Below are 24,185 nucleotides of genomic sequence, written 5' to 3'. Positions count from 1 at the left end.
ACTCCAACTCCCAGAATTCCCCAGCCAGCATATGCCATATGCTGGCTGGGGAATTCTGGGAGTTGAAGTCCACACATCTTAAAGTTCCCAAGGTTGAGAAACCCTGCTCTAGAGGCTGTCAGCATTTTCCTAGCAGAAATCTTAAAACCTGATGTTATCCTAAAGTATTCTGGTTCATGGCATTTCTATATTTTGCCAGAGAAATTCTTTCTCTTTTGTCCTTAAACAGCACAGCCATTCACTGCACTCTGGCTGGATTTAAGGCAAATCACACTGATTAAAGGATTTCCATGGAACTCAAAACTGCTTCGTTCATTAAAAGTAACCATAGCTGGAATCTGCCCTATTAACAAAGGAAATTGTCAATGTGAGCTGTTGCTTAATTCTTACACACCAGTCAGGCTTCTGGAACAAAACACAAGCAGGCACTATATTAATATATCCTGGAAGGCCTCTTTTCTTAGAATCCCTATCATATTTAAAAGAGAGAGAATAGCACTGCAGGCACTTGTGCATGATCGGCACAACACTGAGAGCCTTGAGCCTCACCAAATAAATCAAGGAATAGATGAGGGACTGACATACTTCACATTTGTAAAGAAAGGAACTGACACCCTCTAAATTTAAAGCTGCCAGTAGGTGGGGTTGCCTTTGCTAAAGCAAGCCTTGTTTGGCAGCTCTTACCTGCCTTGCCTCATTCTCAGCCCAGAATTCTTTATCAAGGCAGCGACTTTGGAAAGGCACAGCAAGGGAAGAAAAACTGTGGCTGGGTTCATGTATCAGCCTAAACCATTAGGGCGGTTTTTTTTTTTGGATTTTGGCTTCATGCATGATGTGAGCCTAACCATTGTGATCTGTAAACCATGTTTATAGCTTAGTATTATCTCTGAACCCAGCCATTGCAGCTTTTTCTTTTCTTACTTCTACAACCTGAGTTAATACAAGCCATGGCTAGGTGCTATACAAACCCAGCTGTTGTTTGCTATAAGACATTTTGCTTCTATCGCCCTGCCTCTTACTCTAGAGGCCTTCATAAGGGAGCTTAAACAAGAAGAAAGAGTGTTTCCCATCAGGGCGCAGCTATTTCTTCTGGCCTTATCCATGGAATGAATCCTTTCCATTTTGTCTCTCCCAATGCTTCATCACCTACAGGCAACAGGAAATGACCTGGCCTGAGAACAAGCCTACTTTATGGCTTAGGACCTGGGCAAAAAGGAAGATCTGCTTCTGTTGCCTGAGAGTGAGTGCTATGAATTTCTTTGCGGTTCTTTGCGGGGGGGGGGTTGAGTGTGGACAAGGACTCTTATTACTGGATTTAATACTGTTAATTGAATATGCTTTCTACTTTATCATGATTCATAGTATTGATACTGTTAATACTATGGTGCTCAATATTTCTTAACTGACATTAATCACGTATTTGTCTTATTCTTATTTGAATGTTGATATGTTTTATATGATAATATTGAAACTAATCAAAGTTGCTAAATTCACATTTCTTGTATTTAGATTGCATGAACCACCTTGAACACAGTCTATATGGGGAAAATGTGGTGTCCAAATAAATTGACTATTACTTGGTTTATTTATTATACTGGCACCAACATATATTCCTGCCTCTCTTTTTCTGATACTTAATGGAGGCTTACATTTTTCACAGCATAGAACATTTTGCTGCCCTAAGAATACATATAAATGGATGCTATCAAAATTCAATATACAGATAAGAACAAGTGGACCTGAGGAAATTCACAAGGTTAATGCACATGCCAATGAGGTTTGTAGAGATGGTTGAGGAATTCAATTTTTGTGAATTCCTTTATGATTGACACTGCCTTCGAGTTTAAACATCACTAAAATGTTTTAAACACCATTTGACATATGTACTAAATGTCTAGCATATCTCAGCATTCTGTAAGATACATTAAATGTTCCTGTGTAACTTTTGTTTTAATTATATTTCCTACTGATTGTAAAACAGTAATGCCCAAATTATGTTAAAAACAGATGGATTGTACTGTGATATCAATCTGAAGGGGAAAGGTGATTTGGAATGTATGTGGATGTTCATATAGCACCTGTTAGCAACTCCTAAAAGCTTATTTATTTAATCTACTTATTTAAAACATGTGTATACTACCCATCTTAAAACAATTATGGGTGGCTTACAACCAATAAAACAATATAAAACCAACAGTGATAAAACTAAAAACAGAAAAACCTGGTGCCACAACTATCCTTCCTTGATGCAACCCACATTCTCATCCCATGTTGACCTCACCCTATCCCAACACCTGAGGAAGAGCCAAGTTTTAAGTGCTCTCCAGAAGGATAGAAGGGTAGGGATCTGTTAGATCTCATGGGGAGAGTGTTCCATTGGACAGGGGCTACAATGGAAAAGGCATACTTCCAAGGACCCACAAGATGGCAGTGTTTAAGGGGAGGGACTGGGAGTATGCCTCTCCTATCCTCTCTGGTGGAATGGCCAGATGTCCTCAGGAAGAGGTGGTCCTGCAGATAACCTAGTCCCATGCCATGTAGGGCTTTAAAGGTAATAGCCAGCATCTTGAATTGCATCTGGAAGAAAACCAGGAGCCACTGAAGGTCATGCAACAGGGGCATAATATGGGTGAACCTAGGGATGCCTAACACTGCACGCACTGCTGCATTCTGGACCAATTGGGTAGTCTTCGAGGGCAGACCCCTGTAGAGTGCAATGCAGTAATCCAAACAGGAAGAGATCAAGGCTTGAGTGACCATGAGCAAGGCCTCCCAGTCCAGGAAGGGTGCAATTGCCATACAAGAGAAATCTGTGCAAAGGTCCTCCTGGACTCACAGCTACTGCTTGATGAGCAGATGGCAGCCATGGCTAGGGGGACCTTTGCACAGATTTCTCTTGTATGGCAATTGCACCCTTCCTGGACTGGGAGGCCTTGCTCATGGTCACTCAAGCCTTGATCTCTTCCTGTTTTATTGTGCACCAGCTCTGTCCAGGGAATTACAACCCCATCCAGAGTCAAAGATGACATATCTCAGCCCCCAGAGTGCAAAAAATCCAAAGGGTTGAGTCAAAGTTGGTTCCTCCCTACTCAGACCCTCATAGACTTCAGGCACCTGGTCAGCATTATGACAGCATCACTTGCCCACCATCATGCTGATGATACTGCAGCCCCTGCCTGTGAATGACCTCCCTGGAAGCTTCATGTAAATGTGAAAGAGGAGAGACCTGAGCTCTGAGGCACCCCACATTGTAGGGGCCTAGGGCTCGATTTCTCTCCCCCCACCAACACCAACTGAAACTGGTGGCAGACGAAGGAGGACAACCACTGCAAAATAGTACCACCCACCCCCAGTCCTTGAAGCTGGCTCAGAAGGACACCATGGTCACTGGTATCAAAAGCTGCTGAGAGATCCAGGAAGGATGTTGTATCACCCCTGTCCCAAGCCCTCCAAAGATCATCTGCAAGTGTGACCAATGCCATCTCAGTACTGTACCCCAGCCTGAAAAGGGTCCAGATAATCTGCTTCATCCAGGGCCCTTTGTTGCTGAATACCAACCACCCTCTCAACAAACTTTCCTAGAAAGGGAAGATTGGAGACCAGACAAAAGCTTGTGTTGCAGCACAGTGTGATTTAAGGAGATCCTGACAAGAGCTATGTACATGTCTGCTCATGCTCCAAATAATCTTTCCCCACTGAATCCAGAGCAGCTTTTTCTTCAGTTTGAAGGAATGAAGCCATATTAGCAGTTCTTCAAGGACAATGACTTTGCATGGGATGGGGAGGCCATTATCCTGTAGATGCTTTCTGCATCAATGCCCATCCACCCCAATCAGTATGGCAAATAGCCAGGAATGATGGGAGTTGTAATGAACAACATCAGAGGATCATATGTTTTTTATACCTTGCCAAAAATCTCAACCATTACTCTCTACAGAAGCAAGCCTAGGCTTTTGCTAAAAAACTTCCTCTTTATGCTTTTATTTTGCTATTACTTTCACAAATACAAAAATTAGAAGAAGGAAGAACAGGTGGTGGTAGTATAATAATACAGATGAATAAGCATTATTACTGCTGGAGTGCTCATACTAAGATTGCTATGGCTGAATTACTTCATGTATCCATGAAACTAAAACCCCAGTGAAATATAGAGAAAGAGAATAATACAGTATGTGGAATTACAGCATATTGCTATCTAGAAAGCAAAATCAGGAAGACAGATTCAGTAACATTATTCTTGTCATAGAGATGATAGAAGTGCATAAAGGTAGATTGTTGAGCACTCTGCCATTTAACCATACAACACTTGCCAAGGAGTCTTTCTTTGAAAATGTTGTTTCCTAGGGCTGAGAGAGAGGGACTAGCCCAAGGTCACCCAGCTGGCTTTGTGGCTAAGGCAGGGCTAGATCTCCTGGTTTCTAGCTTACCTTATCAGAAACTTTTATTGTAAGGGTTAACATGTAATATGTATTATACATTATCCCTCTCCGCCAATAAAACCAGAAGACCTAGCTCTGCCTTAGCCACAAGGCCGGCTGGGTGACCTTGGGCCAGTCCCTCTCTCTCAGCCCTAGGAAAAAGGCAAGGGCAAACCACTTCTGGAAATGTTAACAAGGAAACAATATGGACAGGAATCAGGAGTGACTGATTTTTTTTGTTTTGTTTTGTTCTGAGAAAATTAATAAACAGGTAATGGAAGAACAATAGACTGCAATATTATTGTTTCTTACTTTATTTCATTTTAGTGCTTATTTTATGGGCCTACAAGATAAACATCTACTAATACCAACTGAAGTTATTTGGGGCTGTTTGTTATTATGACTGTTTAAGCAGAAGCTAATAAACATTAGCATAATGGTTGATAATGCTTATTTTACACTTCTCTCTTTCCAGTAATTCATATACTGTACACTTGAACAGAACTCTATTTTTTGCTGAACAGTAAACACTTTAGGGACACAGTTATTGTTGATTAGGGTAAAGGAAGTGATGTAAGGCTGAAGGACTTATGGGCCTCTATATTAAAGCAACCCTGTAACACTTATTCTCATATGAGCACTTGAAACAATTTTTGCTGCACTGCCATAATTATGTAGGGAAACACTGTGGTGCTGATTTGGGGATTGATAATTAGGCAAGCTGTGACTGATCCTCTTGGCAAGTATTGTCCAACTCTGTAAAATAATAATAGTCTCTTGCTTCAGATTTTGGGATTTTCTCCCCCTCTTTGCTGAAATACTTAATGTGTTGAATTGATTTTAGAAAACAGGAGCATGTTGTCTGAAAGGATAGCAAGTGTCAGTGTTGATTGTGAATAAGCATTTATCTTTCAACATTTGTTGGACATCATTACCAAAATAGGCAGTAGGACCTCGTATTGTTATAAATAATGAAGAATGTACAATATTTTTATGACATTTAAGAACAGAGACACCAAAAGAAGATTCTCTGTTTAAAAAGAGTTTACTGTAGAATGACAAACAGTACCGGGAGCAGTACACTAACTTTCATCAATTATCCTCATTACATAGCCATCTAAGTAAAAGAATAATTATTGTGAAGACATAATTGGGATGCTAAGGGCCTCCCAAATGAAAGGTTTGATTTTTTTGTGGACAGAAGTGATACTGCCTTTAGTAAATGCTGTTCCTGGGTGCTTGTGATTGTGCCATGCCACTTTTCCTTCTGGCTTCTGTAGGGAGGGTTTTAAAAATTTCAGTTTCTCCTAAATAATGGAATAATTATTATTATTTGCCAAAATTATTCATTGGAAACTTTGCCAGAGGTTTGGATCTGAATGTAGCAAGAACCACTGGGAGCATCAAGTTGAGAAGGTTTTGGAAAATGAGCAGGTTAAGATCTTATGGGAATTTAAAATCTAAATAGACAGGCACCTTGTTCATTACATGTCTGATAGAACAGTCACTGGAAAGAAGAAAGTCTGGTTCATTGATGTTGCTATACTGGGTGATGCTAGGATTGAGGAAAGGCAATCCGAAAAAATTATGAAATACCGGGACTTGCAGACTGAAGTTGAACGCTTATGGAAAAAGAAATCCGCTGTTATACCAATTGTGACTGGAGCCCTTGGAGCAATACCTAAAGGACTCTCTCAATATTTGGAAATTTTGAATCTATCAGATCTGAAACCCTAATGTTACAAAAAAATACCCTACTTGGGATATTTGAGAATAACTGCCTATATTCTCAGATGCTACCTTAATAATTCTTAGGTCCTTGGTTACGACTTGAATGATTAAGTTTTCACCAGTCTTTGACTGTGAATCTAATTATAGATTAATAATAATAATAATGCCATTTTGTAGAAGAAATCTGCATCTGAAACATGTATTGAGAAAAAAAATTACTGTCTAAGAAGTTTTCTTTATATTATTAGCACAGCAGCAGCAGATAGTGATAAAAATTGCCTAATAGATATGCAGAGAGGATACCAAATCCCTGGTCATGTGGTGTTAGATTCTGAAGAAAACCTTATGAAATTTCATGTGTAAAGCTGTGTACATACCATTAAGAGATACTTGCATGTAAAGACATTGGTGTGCAGCTGTGGAGGAGGGGATAGTATATAATTACCTTCTTTCTCATCATGCTCTTGAGCTACCTTTGTCCCATATTTCCCCTTATTGAACAAAGAGGATGAAATAGGAAATTTTGCATAGCTTGAATCATAGTAGGAAAGCGGTAGAGTTTGGAAAGCAGGAACTACGCAACAACCAGTGAGATAGTTCCTGGTAATTATGGGAGAGAAGAATAACCAGCAGGAGATGAGGTATAGCATGAATGCTAGTCCCAGTGGTTACTGACCTATTTTTGCTTCGCTCTAGTCAGGAGAGGAAATTTATTTAGGACTTCTATTTCAAAAATGGGGAAGAACAAGAAAAATGTTGCTCTCTTTGATTGTGAGATGAAGAAAACTTGATACTTTCTTAGAAAAAGTAAGATGAGCAACACTCATGCAGATAGCAAATCAATTACAAACATTTACTCATTTAGGGTATAATAACATAAGGATTGGAGATTCAATTTCAAAACAATTATTGCCTCAAACATCCCGGAAGTGGTCTTGTAGAGTAAGCAATCAAACCACAATGGACTCTGTTCAGCAGCATTAGTTGAATCAGAGATTCAGCCAAAACAAAAGAGTGCCCTGCTGAATGAGTACATGCTGTCAAATTTAGTTTATCAGCATCACCATTATTACAATTTATTCTGTTGTCTGAGCTTAAAATGTCAATGGGAATTTATTAATGCAATACTACTTCTGATAAGGGCACATGAAAGGGTATAGAAAGAACAGAGGCTAAGTGTGTACATCACTATACATGCACTTTTTATCAATGATGGTTCCTTTATGAAACACATGTGATCATATTATCTGAACTGTTTTTTTAGAAGTGTGTACATGTGCACACATGCATATCTGTGAGAATACTGATGAACTTTGTGAATGGTGTATCTCAATTATGTGTTGATTTTTATATGTGGAGCTGAAGAATGTAATTTTATTTGACCTGATATAATGAATGAAGTGAATAAAATCAGGAATTCAATAAAAGGTCTCTCAAATCTGTTTTATAAACATAGTTTTTAAGCAGTGTTCATCTTAATTCTACCAAGACTAAGTGGCTGTGGAGGTTTGGGCCACCCAAATCTGGAGATATTCCATCTTTGACCTTGGATAGGGTAGCACTTCCCCGTTCAAGCTTGGTATGCAATCTGGGGGTCTTCCTGGACTGGTCAGACAGACACTCATGCCCTAGTCACCTTGCAGCTTGAGTACTGTGACACAGTCTATGTGGGGTTGCCCTTGAAGACCACCTGGAAGCTTCAACTGGTCCAGAATGTGGCAGTGGAGCAGTAATAGGCATGCCTGTGTAATACCTCTGCTTCATGAGCTGCTGTGGTTGCCAGTTTGCTTCCTGCTGCAATTCAAGATGCTTGTTGTTACCTGTAAAGCCCTACATGGCACAGGGCCTGGTTACTTGAGGGACCAGCTGTCTCCCATAACATCTGCTCAGCTGAATCAATCCTGCAGAGTTAATGTACTCTGGGTTCCTTCAATTAAACAATATCATCTACTGGGATCCCGGAAGCACACCTTTTCCACCTTTGATTTTAATTTCTTTGATTGTTGTGAGCTTCCTAGAGTTGTTGAGAGTTGGATGGCATAAAAGTTTAATAAATTATTATTATGGTTGGTTGCACCATCAGCCAGATGTTTAGACAGGATTTGGCATTTTTATCCACCTATTGAGTCCTTCCCAAAGACCTGGGATAGGCAGATGTTGTTTGATGGTGTTAAAGGTATTGTCGCAGGATGTAAGCTGTTCCAAGTAAAGCTGCCTTTTGCAGTTGACTGATGATGATTTTGTCAGTGCCAATGATGTTCAAGTGGTGATGATGATTTTTATCTTCAAAAAGTACTTCCTTGGATCCACCATAAAGGCAGCATCTAAAGAACTGTCCATTCCAGCTCTATTGTGTTTGAGGTTTTCAAGGATTACTTTTCCTCTGCAATGACTGGGTACTGTGAAATGTAGGACAGGCCAATTCGGAATAAGTCCTCCCAACACATATAGTTGTGGTCTGAAATCTAGGGTTAGGAATGGCAGTAGTAACAAGTGCTGACTTAGGCCATTCAGGAGCATTTTGTTTTGATCTCTTGCTATCAACTGAGAAGTCAGGTGTAGTCACTGGCAGATACAAACTATTTGACGTGCTAACCAGAAATCCAAGATAGGGCTTTTGACCAAAAGTCTTCAAATATTTCATTAAAGAATCCATATACAGTGGGGCAAAAAAGTATTTAGTCAGCCACCAATTGTGCAAGTTCTCCCACTTAAAAAGATGAGAGAGGCCTGTAATTTTCATCATAGGTATACCTCAACTATGAGAGACAAAATGGGAAAAAAATCCAGAAAATCACATTGTCTGATTTTTAAAGAATTTATTTGCAAATCATGGTGGAAAATAAGTATTTGGTCAATATCAAAAGTTCATCTCAATACTTCCTTATATATCCTTTGTTGGCAATGACAGAGGTCAAACGTTTTCTGTAAGTCTTCACAAGGTTTTCACACACTGTTGCTGGTATTTTGGCCCATTCCTCCATGCAGAACTCCTCTAGAGCAGTGATGTTTTGTGGCTGTCACTGGGCAACACGGACTTTCAACTCCCTCCAAAGGTTTTCCATGGGGTTGAGATCTGGAGACTGGATAGGCCACTCCAGGACCTTGAAATGCTTCTTATGAAGCCACTCCTTCGTTGCCCGGGCGGTGTGTTTGGGATCATTGTCATGCTGAAAGACCCAGCCACGTTTCATCTTCAATGGCCTTGCTGATGGAAGGAGGTGTTCACTCAAAATCTCACGATACATGGCCCCATTCATTCTTTCCTTTACACGGATCAGTCGTCCTGGTCCTTTTGCAGAAAAACAGCCCTAAAGCATGATGTTTCCACCCCCATGCTTCACAGTAGGTATGGTGTTCTTTGGATGCAACTCAGCATTCTCTCTCCTCCAAACACAACAAGTTGAGTTTAGACCAAAACATTCTACTTTGGTTTCATCTGACCATATGACATTCTCCCAATCCTCTTCTGGATCATCCAAATGCTCTCTAGCAAACTTCAGATGGGCCCAGACATGTACTGGCTTAAGCAGGGGGACACGTCTGGCACTGCAGGATTTGAGTCCCTGGCAGCATAGTGTGTTACTGATGGTAGCCTTTGTTACTTTGGTCCCAACTCTCTGCAGGTCATTCACTAGGTCCCCCCGTGTGGTTCTGGGATTTTTGCTCACCGTTCTTGTGATCATTTTGACCCCACGGGGTGAGATCTTGCGTGGAGCCCCAGATCAAGGGAGATTATCAGTGGTCTTGTATGTCTTCCATTGTCTAATTATTGCTCCCACAGTTGATGTCTTCACACCAAGCTGCTTGCCTATTGCAGATTCAGTCTTCCCAGCCTGGTGCAGGTCTACAATTTTGTTTCTGGTGTCCTTCGACAGCTCTTTGGTCTTGGCCATAGTGGAGTTTGGAGTGTGACTGTTTGAGGTTGTGGACAGGTGTCTTTTATACTGATAACAAGGTCAAACAGGTGCCATTACTACAGGTAACTAGTGGAGGACAGAGGAGCCTTTTAAAGAAGTAGTTACAGGTCTGTGAGAGCCAGACATCTTGCTTGTTTGTAGGTGACCAAATACTTATTTTCCACCATGATTTGCAAATAAATTCTTTAAAAATCAGACAATGTGATTTTCTGGATTTTTTTTCTCATTTTGTCTCTCATAGTTGAGGTATACCTGTGATGAAAATTACAGGCCTCTCTCATCTTTTTAAGTGGGAGAACTTGCACAATTGGTGGCTGACTAAATACTTTTTTGCCCCACTGTATAAGCAGTTGTATTTTTAGCTCTTTGTTGTCCACTTCTTAGTTTCTCACTAACAAGATAATGTACAAAGTATTGTCCAGTGCTTGTTCTGCACTGTCCTTAACATGAACTTGGATTAACGTTTTGTACGTCATCTGCAGGGTTCTAAGAACCATTTTGTATTTATTATTGAGTCTGGGATTCAAGAATGCTGCCTTAGTTAACAATCTTTTACCTCTTTCCTTAATTCCAACAAAAAGAGCAACATGATTAACAAATTTTTTAAACCAAATATCAGAACATAAATGGCAATCCTACTATTTTTGGGGAAAGAATAGTGGGTTTAGTGGGTTTTACTTCTAAACAAATATGCATAGGTTTGGCCTGCAAGATGATTGGGATAATAAAATTCACTGAGAAATCTGATATTTAATTCAACAGATAAACTCACCAGTTTTCTCAGTCTTGTGTTTTGGACTCTCTTGTCCTGGAAGGCATGGGCAAGGCCCTTCACAGCGAGCTGCAATGTTTTTGCCAGATGTGCAGGCATGAAACTCCAACTTGCACTGTAAACACAACAAAACAAACACCATTTATTGGAAGTAAAAGTTGAATGGGACAGAGTTGTAAAAATAAACACTATCATCATAATAGGATCTTGAAAATCAGTTTTCATGTTCTGAGTTTCAAGTTATTTGCGTTTATTACTTAGCACCAATGTATTTGGCTAAATTGCCAGTTCTTTATGCTGGCTTAGGAAATTCTATTATTATGGTTTATTGGGATCCCCTTTTCCCTGTCTCACCTACATTTCAAAGTCCCAGTTTTGAGTGTTACAAGTAGTCAAGACAGAAGATGGAATCTGTGATATACTGAGCTGATGGAAGTGAAACTCCCCATTCTACAGCTTAGAACATTTTTTTAAAATTTAACATGAACAAAAGCCCTGTATTTTCTTAATCTTAAGGAGGTTTTTCTTGTACTGTATTTTTATGCCATTCATCCTGAGGCTAGCTTGTTTGGACAATTGAGGGTTTTGTGGTTGCCATACTGAAATACGAATGCCATACTGAAAGTGAGGATTACTCACTTTCACCCAAAAAACATAGGGGACTTATTTGATGCTGATGTCAAGAGCGTGCAACATGGGGGAGTGGGTGGGGGAATAAAGGACACATTATTCACAGGTGGCAGCTATGGCCAGAGGGGCCTTTGCACAACTTTGTTTTGTGCACCAATTGTGCCCTGTCCTGGATTGGGAGGCTCTCCTTGCGGTCACTCATACTTTACCTTGTGAGTCTGTTGGAGTGGGCAGCTATAATAAATTTAAATAAATAAGTGCATCATGGGGCTGCCCCTGAAGACCATCCAGAAACTACAGTTGGCCCAGAATGCAGTGATGCGTTTCTTATTGATGCTTCTGGCTATGCCCATGTAACACCACTACTCTGAGTGTGGCATTGACTCCCAACCTGGCTTCTGAGTGCAGTTCAAGGTGCTGGTTATCTCCTTTAAAGCCTGCATGGCATGGGATTGGGTTACTTGAGAGACCACCTTCTTTCCAGAGTATCTGCCCTCCCCACATGATAGGGAGGGTTTACTCCAGGCCCCTTCACTGAAATAAATCCATCTTGTGGGGCCCAGGATGCATGCCTTCTCAGTCGCAGCCCCTATCTTATGGAAGAACCTTCCTCTCGACATATAGATGGCCCTGACTCTGATGGCCTGTAGAAAGGCTGCTAAGATCTGGCTTTTCCTTAGGACTTTGGGTCATGATGCCTTGGTGCCCTGATTGGATGATGGTGGCACTGCTGTTTGGATCACCATTTTATTCTGTCATTATTGTTTGTACGTGTACATATCATGGTTTTGTATTCTTTTCATTAGGCTTTGTTACCTTGGTTGAGTTGGCTGGGCCATATAAATGTTTTAAATAAGTAAGTTTGGCTTTAAGAGGTTATTCAGGTGCACAGTCCAAAATGTAGGCAAGGAACAGAATACAGATACTTACTTAATAAACATGTAAACTAAATTAAAATTAAATTAAATTAATTACAGTTAGCTAGATTCAATTAGGCTTTTCTTAAATATTTAGAAATCACAGTCCATGAACAAGTTTTGAGAGGACTCTTAAGGCACCGCTCTCTTTGGATGACTGCATGAATCCCACCGCCATTAGTTATACTCCTCTTCCCTAGATATAAAACATCTTATAAGATGTCTATTATGACCCACCACAACAAATGACATAAATTAGCCATTTTGAGATGAAAAAATAGGTTACAAAACTATCTGTAAAAGTAATTTAGTAATATTAAAGTATGCCTATTTGAAATCCTGAACAAGATTCTGTATCTTATTGGTACTGATGAAAGCCATGCCAAAGCAAGGTAAATATGTGAGATAAATCAATCAGTAAACCAGTGAAGCACTGCATATTTTGCAAAATTACATTTTTGCTTTCTATTCTACTACAATAACAAAGCAGAGTGAATGAAGCAGAATGTTGCTGCAAGATTAATGCCTCCTACTTTGAAAATGCCAGAAATAGCTTGCTTCTGCTTGTGTGTATTTTTGCTAAGCGAGTTCACCTCCCCAGGCTTTAATCGAGCAGCAGGAGACCGTTTATTCTCTGACAACATTCTGTCCCAATGACATTATCTCCTAGGTGTTTTTTGAACTTCAGAGGACCCTGAGGACTGCAAACTCCCTATGCTATTCTGCCCTTCAAATTTAAAACATTCAAGGATACAGGCTGCTACCTGCTTGTGGATAAAAGTAGGGGGCATTCTGTGCTATTTTGTTTTTCTATCCACATGCAATCCCATGTGTGAATGTGGCATCGTGAGGTGCTTGGATTCCAGTCAAAAGAGGAGAGATAATTCAAATTATAAAATGACAACAGCTAGAAAGGCTCAGAAAAAGGGAGGATCCAAATGCAAATTAAAAGTAGGAAGTTTGAGATAAAATGCCCGAAAAATAATAGAAAAGATGAAGACTTTCAATTGTACTATCGTGAATTCAATACTTTGTCCTATTCTTTAAAAAAAAAAGAAAGAAATTAGGTTTCTAGACATTATATTGGACTTTTTTCTCTTCCTTTCATCTATAAATGAAAAGCAGTAGCATTCAGAAATAATTATTTTAAATACAAATACAACTAATGGTGCTTTTAGGATAATATTATTTGGCTTAGGTCCAGGATTGGAGAACTGGAGGGTCATCCATAATCCCTACAATAAGGAAACGCTGTGTGAACTTTTGATTAGCTGCTGAAATATTTTCTGTCCTGCATGCTGAGGAGGAGAAAAAATGCAGAGATAAGGCAATGTGATAGAGAAGTAGGAGGAGGAGAAGACAGCAACACCAGAAAAGGTGGGGCAGATAAGGAAGGTAAAAATGGTGGCAGTGGAAATAGCAGGGGAGAAGAACACAGAAAGTGGGAGAAGCCTGTGATTATTTTAGTGTGTTTTGTTCTTCTTTAAGTTTGGTGAGGTACATCTTCAGTGCAGAATATATTAACCAAAAGATTTTACCCTCACACTTGCAGCCAACAGCATAATGCCATAGAAAAGTAGACTGTCTAGGAACAATGAGACATTTATAACCAGTCCATAGACACTATTATTTATTTATTTAAATTTATTGGCCGCTCAACTCCAGTGGACTCTTTGTAATGTAACTGCCTCTTTGTAAAACAATGGTGCACAATGAAAATTAGTAGGTAATCTAAATGGATTTGTAGCTTGGGTACATCCTTCTAAATGAACTTGCCCGTAACAACCCAATGCTCCTTGGATGATTTCTTGCCAAGGACTGCCAGGTTCTCCACAAGAATGGCTGTAGAATTCAGCTTCCTTATTCAGAAAATTAGCTTGCATGGCAAAAGATTCAGAGACATGACTCAGCAAAATTAATCTCTTTATTGTAGATGACAATAAAGACAATCTTCCTTCTCACCCACAGAGTGAGAAGTATCGTCAGGTATTCCTTCACTGGGGAATCACTATTTCTCACTCCTCTATTTCTACTTCTTTGTGGGCTAGAGCTGATGAGATGGCACTCATTTTAATGTATGGGGGAGGAGGAGGAGGATTCCCCACTCCCTGTTTTAGAAAGTGAACCAGCCTATATCTATAGATTCTTTTGGAAATGGTGAAAACTCCTTGGTCATTCCCTTGTCCTGAAGATATCTCCAGTTCTCTGGATCAAATTTGAATTTTGTATCACTCCTTGAATATATATTTTTTAAAAATATTTTTATTAAAGAAGTTTTTTACAAAGTCAAAAGATAAACATGAAACAATGTAGAAAAAAGTATGAAAGATAAAAAAGTGTTGAAAACAATAAAAAGCGAAGATAACAAGAAAACAAAAAAGTACTTAAAGAAGTGACTTCCGATCTTTATACCAGTTATAGACATACTTGAAACCATTTCACCCCTTCTAAGTTATATAACATGGTTTCCTTCTCCCAATATTCAACCCTTATTAATCAGTAAATCCAGAAATCATCAGTTCATTTTTATCCAATTGCAGCAAAAAGTCCATAAAGGGTTTCCAGTCTTTTATCAAAATAGTTGTTCCCTCCCTAATCAAACAAGTCAATTTAGCCATTTCTGCAAGTTCTGCCATCTTCATAATCCATTCTTCCATTGTGGGTTCCTTGAAAATATTTTTTCATCATGTAGTTGGCCAATGGATGGTTTCACATGAATAATAAGTGCTGTTAGGAAATCCCTTTAAAACTATAACGTACAATTTCAGTTTTGAGTTTATTTACTTAAATGGCATATCAAAAAGATATGTCACAAGGATACCAAACATACTTTATTGCTCAATGATATTAACCAACTTTTAAAAAATCTCTCATATTCAGAACTTTGCACTGAATACATAATTTGTTTCTATGGATATGCTTCTGTTTCCATTTGATATTTGCTTTCCATAGTCTTTATCTCTTAAAAAGTAATGATTTTTCCCTCTTTGGGATCAATAATAATAATAAAAAAGATACTTTGAAATAAAAGATAACAATGTTTGCAATTTTTTCTGATTTAACCTTTCTTCTCCTAATCATCTGGAGATTCGGGCATCCCTTGGAGAAGAAGATTTTGTTGACTTGTATTGGAGCATTGCCGGCCAATATCCTTTGGTTTTATCATTATAAATCTTCCTGTTATGGTGTTTGTGGTTTCAGTGTGGTTTGGTGGTTTTTATAGAACACAGCATTGTAGGAAATGAGACAGCTAGGTTTTTAACAAACTGCAGAATTTTGTTTTTTTAAATACTGTTTCAATATGCTCACAAGGATGACCATCTTTTTAAAAAAAATGAAACTGTAGTGCTGTTTCACTTTCATGTTGCCTGCTATTTCAAACCAAGAAAATTTAAAAATGAATTTAACATGGGTTATTTGAGTAGCGAACAACCTTAAGCATGTAGATTTTGTTGCTTCTCTTATTGAGTTTCCTGAACCCAGGCTTTTAGTTGATAGCTTTCTACTTTATTGCTACAATAGTTTAGTCAATTTTAACTGTCTTATGTCCAGATTTCTTGATTATTCTGTGGAGTAATGACTGATAAATAGGATGAATATATAAGTAATAAACTGGTTCAACCAATTTATTTGCTCTTAGTTCTTATTTATTACTGATTAAGCTGGATTTACCTCTTTGCAAATAAAGAAGCATTTAGCCAGTCAATTTCATGTCATTTCATTAAAAGGGGAACCCATACAACTGGAATTATTTTTTTTTTTTCATCACTGATCTAATTAATAGCAGAATTCTCTGGTTGAATATGGATCATTGTCATTAATATTAATAGGCATTAAATCTGTCAATAGTGGTGGCCAAGACCACCTAAATAACATTCAGTGTTTACTGTGTAAATATGTGTTTAGCCATCTGGGAAATGTGTGTGTTAAATTTGTTTTCTAGAGTGGGTATTATTTGCCTCTCTAAAGTAGATTTTACAGCTGATTAGGCTAGAAATACCAACTTTATAAGTAACTAAATGTTGATTGACATATAAGACCATTATTGACTGTTGTGTAAATGAATACACATTAAAAACTCCCTTCTCACTTCATATTTACACTTCAGGTTAGCAGCATTTAACCATCTAGGAAAACAATACACATTAGGAAAGCTGCCATAATAAAGGAAGTTTACCACATCTTTACAAAAGACATTGAGTACATTTATTAGGTGGGAGGGAGACATTTTTGTTACGTCTAAGAATCACTGAAAAGGCTGCAGAAATGAGCTCCTGGTAAGGCTGACAACAGGGGAAAGTGTTTCTGCTCCAGACCAGGGCTGGATAGCTCGCTTTGTGACCTAAACCAGGCTGCCAATATGGTCACAATACGGCCTCCAGGGAAAATGATTTTGGAACTTGATTTCAGTAAGATGCTATAAGTCTCAAAATGGTGTATTTCTGGATTCTGAACTTTGGTGGTTGGTGTTTAAACTATTAAAATTTAATACATAGCATTTGCTTACACCTTGTTAAGTGGAAATATCCATGGAGAATTAAAACACATAGGGAGATCAGACCTGGTGACTGCATATCCACCTTCCACACAATCATCTGAATTTGTTATAGAGCTTTAGATTTAGAATCTAGGTTTAGATTTAGAATCTAAAGCTCTATAATAAATTCAGATGATTGCACAAAATTAATTCTCTGGAAATTGTCACAAAGTTAGTTCTCTTGCACAAAATTAGTTCTCTGGAAATTGTCACAAACCAAGCCAGGATCCTGACCTTTTCTTTCACATTTAAACAAGATGGCCTAATAGAATGAGTGTTGGAAACATCTGCCTCAAGGCTGATTTCTTGCTCCTAGTGATAAATTAGCTGTGGGTGGCATGGGTAGGAATTTGGTCTGGAATTGCAGCTCGTGAAGGAGTAGTCTCCTTGGGAAACTAGTTTTTCCTTCCTCCAATGATGATTTTTCTAATGCTGCCACTAGCCACTCCATGCATAAAGGAGAATTTACAGTCATGGCTTCAGATAGTAAAACATACAGGGTTAATGAGCAGATCCAGACAATTTGAAAACTACAGAGCCAGTGGTTTTGTACAGGAGCATACTGGCACATCAAAAAGAGAGACTATAACTCAAAATACTGTATGATGTTTACTTTAGACTCAGTGTGCTTCAATTAAAAAAAGACTTCAAGTGATATCTTAAACAATATACACAATTTTAAGAGCAACAAGAAGAACAGGAAAAGATCATACCAAATCAAAAAGACAAATCACAGCATTTTCAAAATATCTGAAGTGTCTAATTTCTTTTCAACAAAACAGATGTGTTTTCAGATTAAACTATTGTTTTTATACATAGACATATAAGTGAAATTCAAATGTACTTGCAAAGATTTCTAAGAAAATATGCTTCAATAATGTTGGGGTTCTGAAATGTTACTACAAAAACCCTGAGGAGGAGAGAGGACTCATTCCTACCTCGTGGAGAGCCATGAGGAGAAGAGAAGGAAAATGAGGGAAACAGGAAAAAGAGGCGGGCTCCAAGCCCCGCCCACACAAAGCAGCAAAGCTAGGCCGCAGCGAAGCCACCCCTCCCTTTGTGCTCGTGTGAGACAGGCTTGGTTGAAACCCCATATTTTCCAACAAATAACACATCTCTATATATTAGTGAGGAATGATGTAATAACTCTGTTTCTCATGGAGCTACAACTATTATTCCAAGATTCAGAAATCATTCTCAGGTATCTACCTAAATAGGTTTATCATTTCTGAACTGAAAAATTCAGGGCTACCTCAAGGTGGCAGCAGAGTTTTCTATATCTCTTTGCTGCCATCTAGTGGAGTAGAAAAGGCTACATTTGGTAGCGTTATCAAAATAACTACCCAGAGGAAGCATCCACCAAAGGAAGAAACACCCTCCATTTGAGTTATTCATTCAATATTGGGTCCTCAGTATTTTTAATTCTTAAATACTTGTTTTAGAGTATTTTAGCTGATACCTCCTCCATTTTGCATGGTTGTACCAACTGAGTGCTGATACCTTGCACAGACACAATCTGCTTTAAAAGATGATGCTCTGGAAACTGAAGTAACTGACTGTATGGGAAGGGGTGAGGTGGGAAGGAATCTTCACTCTTTCTAGGAATAAATCTGCCTTTGAAATATAGCTTAGTTACATTAAACTATAAATCCTCCTGAATTTGGTTTGTGAATGAGAACAATTTGGTTTATCTCCCCATCCCCATATTATACAGTTCAGGGCACAGCTTCATTTGGGGTCTATGTGTAGAAAGTCTAGATATAAGGCTAATTCAGTCAGCCCCTGTTGATTGCTTGCATAAGTCCTTACATGCTATCCTTATTTTCCATAGAAAACCAAAAGACAATTTTTATTTCTGGAGGCATGCCTTAGGTAGGAATTTTAAATAAGAGACAAGAGAATCACACTCAGTCATATAGTGGAAACAATCCATTGTTCTAGTGGTAGAACTGGAAACTAAGGATATAACACCATCTTAGTACAGAATTGCTCATTTCTGTCCCAGATAAAAACAGATTACAGCCTTACAGACTGGTTCCCCAAGCACAACACGCTATGTTAATGCCAAATAAATTGTCCTTAAAGCAGATGAAGGATCAGCTTGTTCAGAGAGAAGGAAAATAGAAATGCGGTCAATCACAACCATTTTATGATGTATAAAGTAACAAGCAAGGAGGTGAAATAGATTTTAAAAATATTTTTAAGTATTTTTAAAAAATAAAGGTATGTTATAGAACTTTAGTAGGAGCCTTAAATTCAGGGCTAGGGAACATCTCCAGTAGGAGGCCATAGGAGCAAAGAATAATTTGATACTGGGCAATCTGGACAGAGCATTTAAAATCATTTCATGGACCTATTCCTGTACCATCATTATGGTGAAGTACTTCTGTCCAACAACTGATCAGACTCATCATATTTTTCTCCTTGACACAGAAGGAGTGATGTAGCCAAAACAGCCTAATTAGCAAGAGGAACTGCCACAAAGGAACACCTGACTCATGGCATGGCTTAACCCAGGCCTTGAATGGTGCATGTTGTCAACCAGATTATCAAAGGTGAGAAGGAATGTTCTTTTTATATATAACTATACTCACAATGGGAATTATACTCACTTCTGGCCCTGGAAGAGAAGCTACTATAGAAAATGCTATACTAAGAATCTCCTCCCCACCCCCCATTCTGGCTTTGCAATGGTGCATGCTGCTGCTAAAAACTCACAAGCTGTAGAAAAACCTGTACAAAGAAGAGGGGAAGGCTAGTATCAGCCCCCTATGCAATACTCTAGAGCCCAAGAGTTGGCATTCTTTGCAAGTGCCAAATCCTGCAAGATTTGATTGCTCCCACCTTTGAGGTCTCACATTATCTCTAGTGAGAATACCAAAATTGGGTATAATGTCTGTCATGTATGAATGCCAAAACTGAGCAAGATGTCTTCTGAGATGTTGAAGATGGTTAGATATTTTAAAATTATATTTTATTTATTCTGAGGGTTTTCAAATAGTCTAAATTATTGAATGGCAAGATACAAATGGAGTTCCTATTCATATGCACTTGCATAAATATACTTTGTGCTTCTGGATTCCAGTTAGCAGGATCTGAGTTCCCAAGGAATGTTCAGTTTAACACAATCATAATCTCCTTATTTATTTAATGCAGCACATTGTAAAAGTGAGAACAAAATATACATGTGTACAGCATACTTAAGCCAGAAAGTTTTCAGAAACTTTCTTTCTTTCTTTCTTTCTTTCTTTCTTTCTTTCTTTCTTTCTTTCTTTCTTTCTTTCTTTCCCTCCCTCCCTCCCTCCCTCCCTCCCTCCATCCATCCATCCATCCATCCATCTATCTATCTATCTATCTATCTATCTATCTATCCATCCATCCATCCATCCATCCATCCATCCATCCATCCATCTCTCTCTCTCTCTCTCTCTCGTGAGGAGAAAAGGTCAATCCAATACTGCTTCCATGGCAAGTGGAAGAGTTGGATTACTGTTTTTAATATTTTTGTTGCTGCAACTGAGCTTTTGACATAAAATTTAAAAAGCCAATTTTCTGATTCTAAAATAATTTTGCCTTTGGGAGGTTACAGAGATTCTCTTTACCTTACTCCATCTTCTTTTCATGTCAGAATCTTTTCAGATAATATTCTTATAGTTGAAGATGGAACATGAGGTTAATCAGAAAAAGGCATACTTCTGTGGTGCTGTTCTTCTTCTCAAACTAATCTTCTTCCTGCTTGTCTATTTTATTGATTTTCCCAATAAAAGCTATACTATTATTGATTTTCCCAAGCTATTCTTTCACAAATGTGGCTGGCTGGCAGAAGCATTCAAAATTGGATTGTGAAAAGAATGCATGTTCCTGTCACTCTCTTCCAGGACAAAAATAATAATTTCTGAAGTAGTGATACATGCATTTGCTAAAGTAATCTTCCTAGTTTTCCTCACATTCATGCAGTCTTCAAAGAAGACTGAAACTAGTGCTGGTAAACTGGTTTAACATACTGCCAAACCATGGTTTGCTTAATCGTGATTTAATACAGCATGCTAAACATGCTGAGCCACTTTGGTGTAGTAGTTAGGTGCTTGGCTAGAAACCAGGAGACTGTCAGTTGTAAACCTACCTTAGGTATGAAAGCCAGCAGGGTGACTCTCACAGCTCAACCTACCTCACAAGGTTGTTGTTGTGGGGAAAATAGGAGGCAGGAGTATTAGGTATGATTGTTGCCTTGAGTTACTGTATATATAAAAAAGGCAGGATAAAAATATCATCATCATCATCATCATCATCATCATCATCATCATTTGCCTATCCCAGGTCCTTGGGAAGGCCTTGATAGGTGGATAAAAATGCCAGATCCAGTCTAAACATATGGCTGATTGTGTGACCAGCAATAATAATAATAATAATAATAATAATAATAATAAACAAAAAAGTCTGGATAATGGACATTGCAATACCTGAAGACAGCAGAATACAAAGACCTGCAAATAGAAACAGAACGACTGTGGCAGAAGAAGGCAAAGATAGTACCAATAGCGATAGTTGCCTTGGGTGCAATCCCAAAACATCTGGAGCACCACTTGAACACCATCAGCACTGACAAAATCACCAACAGTCAATTGCAAAAGGCAGCTTTACTTGGAAGAGCTTACATCCTGCGATGATACCTTTAACACCATCAAACAACAACAACTGTCTATCCCAGGTCCTTGGGAAGGACTCTATAGGTGGATAAAAATGCCAAATCCAGTCTAAACATCTGGCTGACTGTGCAACCAACAATAATAACAGCATCAGAAGCTTTGTGCAAAGATCAATGGCACAATAGAAGACACAGTTCCTGGTCAATGGTGATAGACTGGGAGAGGTTAACATCAAGAGAGGAATCTTTCAAGGAGACTCACTATCACCACTACTGTTTGTCATTGCATTGATTACTCTGTCAACAATACTGAACAAGTCAGGCCATGGCTATCAAACATCAAAAACATCTGCCACGCTATCCCATCTCCTTTACATGAAGCTGTATGGAAAAACACCATCTGAAATAGAATCACTGCTCAACACTGTCCAAATGTACAGCCAAGATATTGCAATGGAGTTTGGACTGGACAAATGTGCCACTCTTACCATCAACAAGGAAAAAATGGTGACAATTGAAGGAATCAAGATGCAATGGAAATAACATCAAGAGTCTGGATGAAGAAGATCACTACAAATACCTGAGCATCCTTCAGGCTGACAACATCAAACACAAGTTAAGAAGTCAAGAAGAATACACACATACATACAGTAGTGAATACATCAGAAGAGTGAAGAAGTTCTTAAATACTTGAATACCATCAGCATTGACAAAATCACCATCAGTCAATTGCAAAAGGCAGTTTTACTTGGAACAGCATACATCCTGAGATGATACCTTTAACACCATCAAACAACATCTGCCTATCCCACATCCTTGGGAAGGACTCGATAGGTGGATAAAAATGCCAAATCCAGTCTAAACATCTGGCTGACTGTGTGACCAACCATAATAATAGTAATACACACACATACAGACGCTACAATTCTTGCATTTCCTTCTTCAAAATGGCAGCTCCTCAATATGTCCTTACTTAAAGAAGCCCTTAAAACCTGGCTATTCCTCCTGCCCTTGGCTAGAGTGGATAGTGGACCCCTTGTGGGATGATTGGTTCCTTGGATGTTGTTGTCTTTTTGAGACCCTTTTTTCTTTTTTAGGCTATGTGTATTATTGTTTCATATTGTTTTTATATTGTGAGCCACTCAGGCTTATAACTCAGATACACTCGTGTGAAAAAGAAAGTACACCCTGTTTGAGATTTATGATTTTATGTATCAGGGCATAATAAAAATCATCTGGCCCTTAATAGTTCTCAAAAGTAGGTAAATACAACCTTAGATGAGCAACAACCCATGACACATTACACCATGTAATCATTTATTTTACAAAAAGAAAGCCAAAATGGAGAAGCCATGTGTGAAAAACTAAGTACACCCTCACTGCTTCCATAGGTATGAAGAGGCTAAGTAGCAGCCAGGTGCTGCTAATCAAATGCCCTTGATCAATTGATCATCAGCAAGTGTGACTACCTCTATAAAAGCCAAAGTTTTAGGAGTCTGCTGGTCTTGAGCATTGAGGTGTGTGTTAACACAATGCCAAAGAGTAAAGACATCAGCAATGATCTTAGAGAAGCAATTGTTGCTGCCCATCAGTCTGGGAAGAGTTATAAGGCCCTTTCCAAACAATGTAAAGTCCATCATTCTACAGTGAGGAAGATTAATCACAAGTAAAAAACATTCAAGACAGTTGCCAGTCTTCCCAGGAGTGGACGTCCCAGCAAATTCACCCCAAGGTCAGACCATGCAATGCTCAGAGAAATTGCAAAAAATCCAAGAGTTACATCTCAGACTCTACAGGCCTCAGCATGTTCAATGTTCAAGTTCATGATAGTACAATTAGAAAAAGACTGAACAAGTATGGTTTGTTTGGAAGGGTTGCCAGGAGAAAGCCTCTTCTCTCTAAAAAGAACATGGCAGCATGGCTTCGGTTTGCAAAGTTGTATCTGAACAAATCACAGGACTTCTGGAACACTGTCCTTTGGACAGATGAGACCAAAGTGGAGATGTTTGGCCATAATGCACAGCGCCATGTTTGGTGAAAACCAAACACATTATATCAGTACAAACACCTCATACCAACCGTGAAGCATGGTGGTGGAGGGGTGATGATTTGGGCTTGTTTTGCAACCACAAGACCTGGGCACCTTGCAGTCATTGAGTCAACCATGAACTTCTCTGTATACCAAAGTATTCTAGAGTCAAATGTGAGGCCATCTGTCCGACAGCTAAAGCTTGGCTGACACTGGGTCATGCAACAGGACAATGATCCCAAGCACACCAGCAGATCTACAACAGAATGGCTGAAAAAGAAAAGAATCAAGGTGTTGCAATGGCCCAGTCCAGACCTCAACCCGATTGAAATGCTGTGGTGGGACCTCAAAAGAGCTGTGCATAAACAAATGCCTGCAAACCTCAATGACCTGAAGCAATGCTGTAAAGAAGAGTGGGCCAAAATTCCTCCACAATGATGTGAGAGACTGATAAAGTCATACAGAAAATGATTACTTCAAGTTATTGCTGATAAAGGTGGTTCTACAAGTGATTGAATCATAAGATGTACTTAGTTTTTCACACATGGCTTCTCCATTTTGGCTTTTTTTTTTTTTTTTTTGGTAA

General features: G+C 38.8%; 1 protein-coding gene across 3 annotated transcripts in view; it reads right to left on the bottom strand.

Moving 5' to 3' along the window:
* The window catches only part of SPOCK1 (SPARC (osteonectin), cwcv and kazal like domains proteoglycan 1), a 524,632-nt gene that overhangs the window by 123,500 nt on the left and 376,947 nt on the right, over positions 1-24,185 (bottom strand). For all 3 annotated transcript variants that reach the window (XM_088133786.1, XM_088133789.1, XM_088133787.1), the window contains exon 6: positions 10,842-10,956. In XM_088133786.1, the coding sequence (XP_087989912.1) occupies positions 10,842-10,956 (115 nt within the window). The remainder of the gene's footprint in view (positions 1-10,841; positions 10,957-24,185) is intronic.

The sequence above is a fragment of the Python bivittatus genome, unplaced genomic scaffold (assembly GCF_059951505.1).
Source record: "Python bivittatus isolate LINGU-HERP-01145 unplaced genomic scaffold, Pbiv_v1 ctg000080_np1212, whole genome shotgun sequence".
Taxonomy (NCBI): Eukaryota; Metazoa; Chordata; class Lepidosauria; order Squamata; family Pythonidae; genus Python; species Python bivittatus.
Note: the sequence above shows the minus strand (reverse complement) of the source record. Positions and strands in the feature narration are given on the sequence as shown.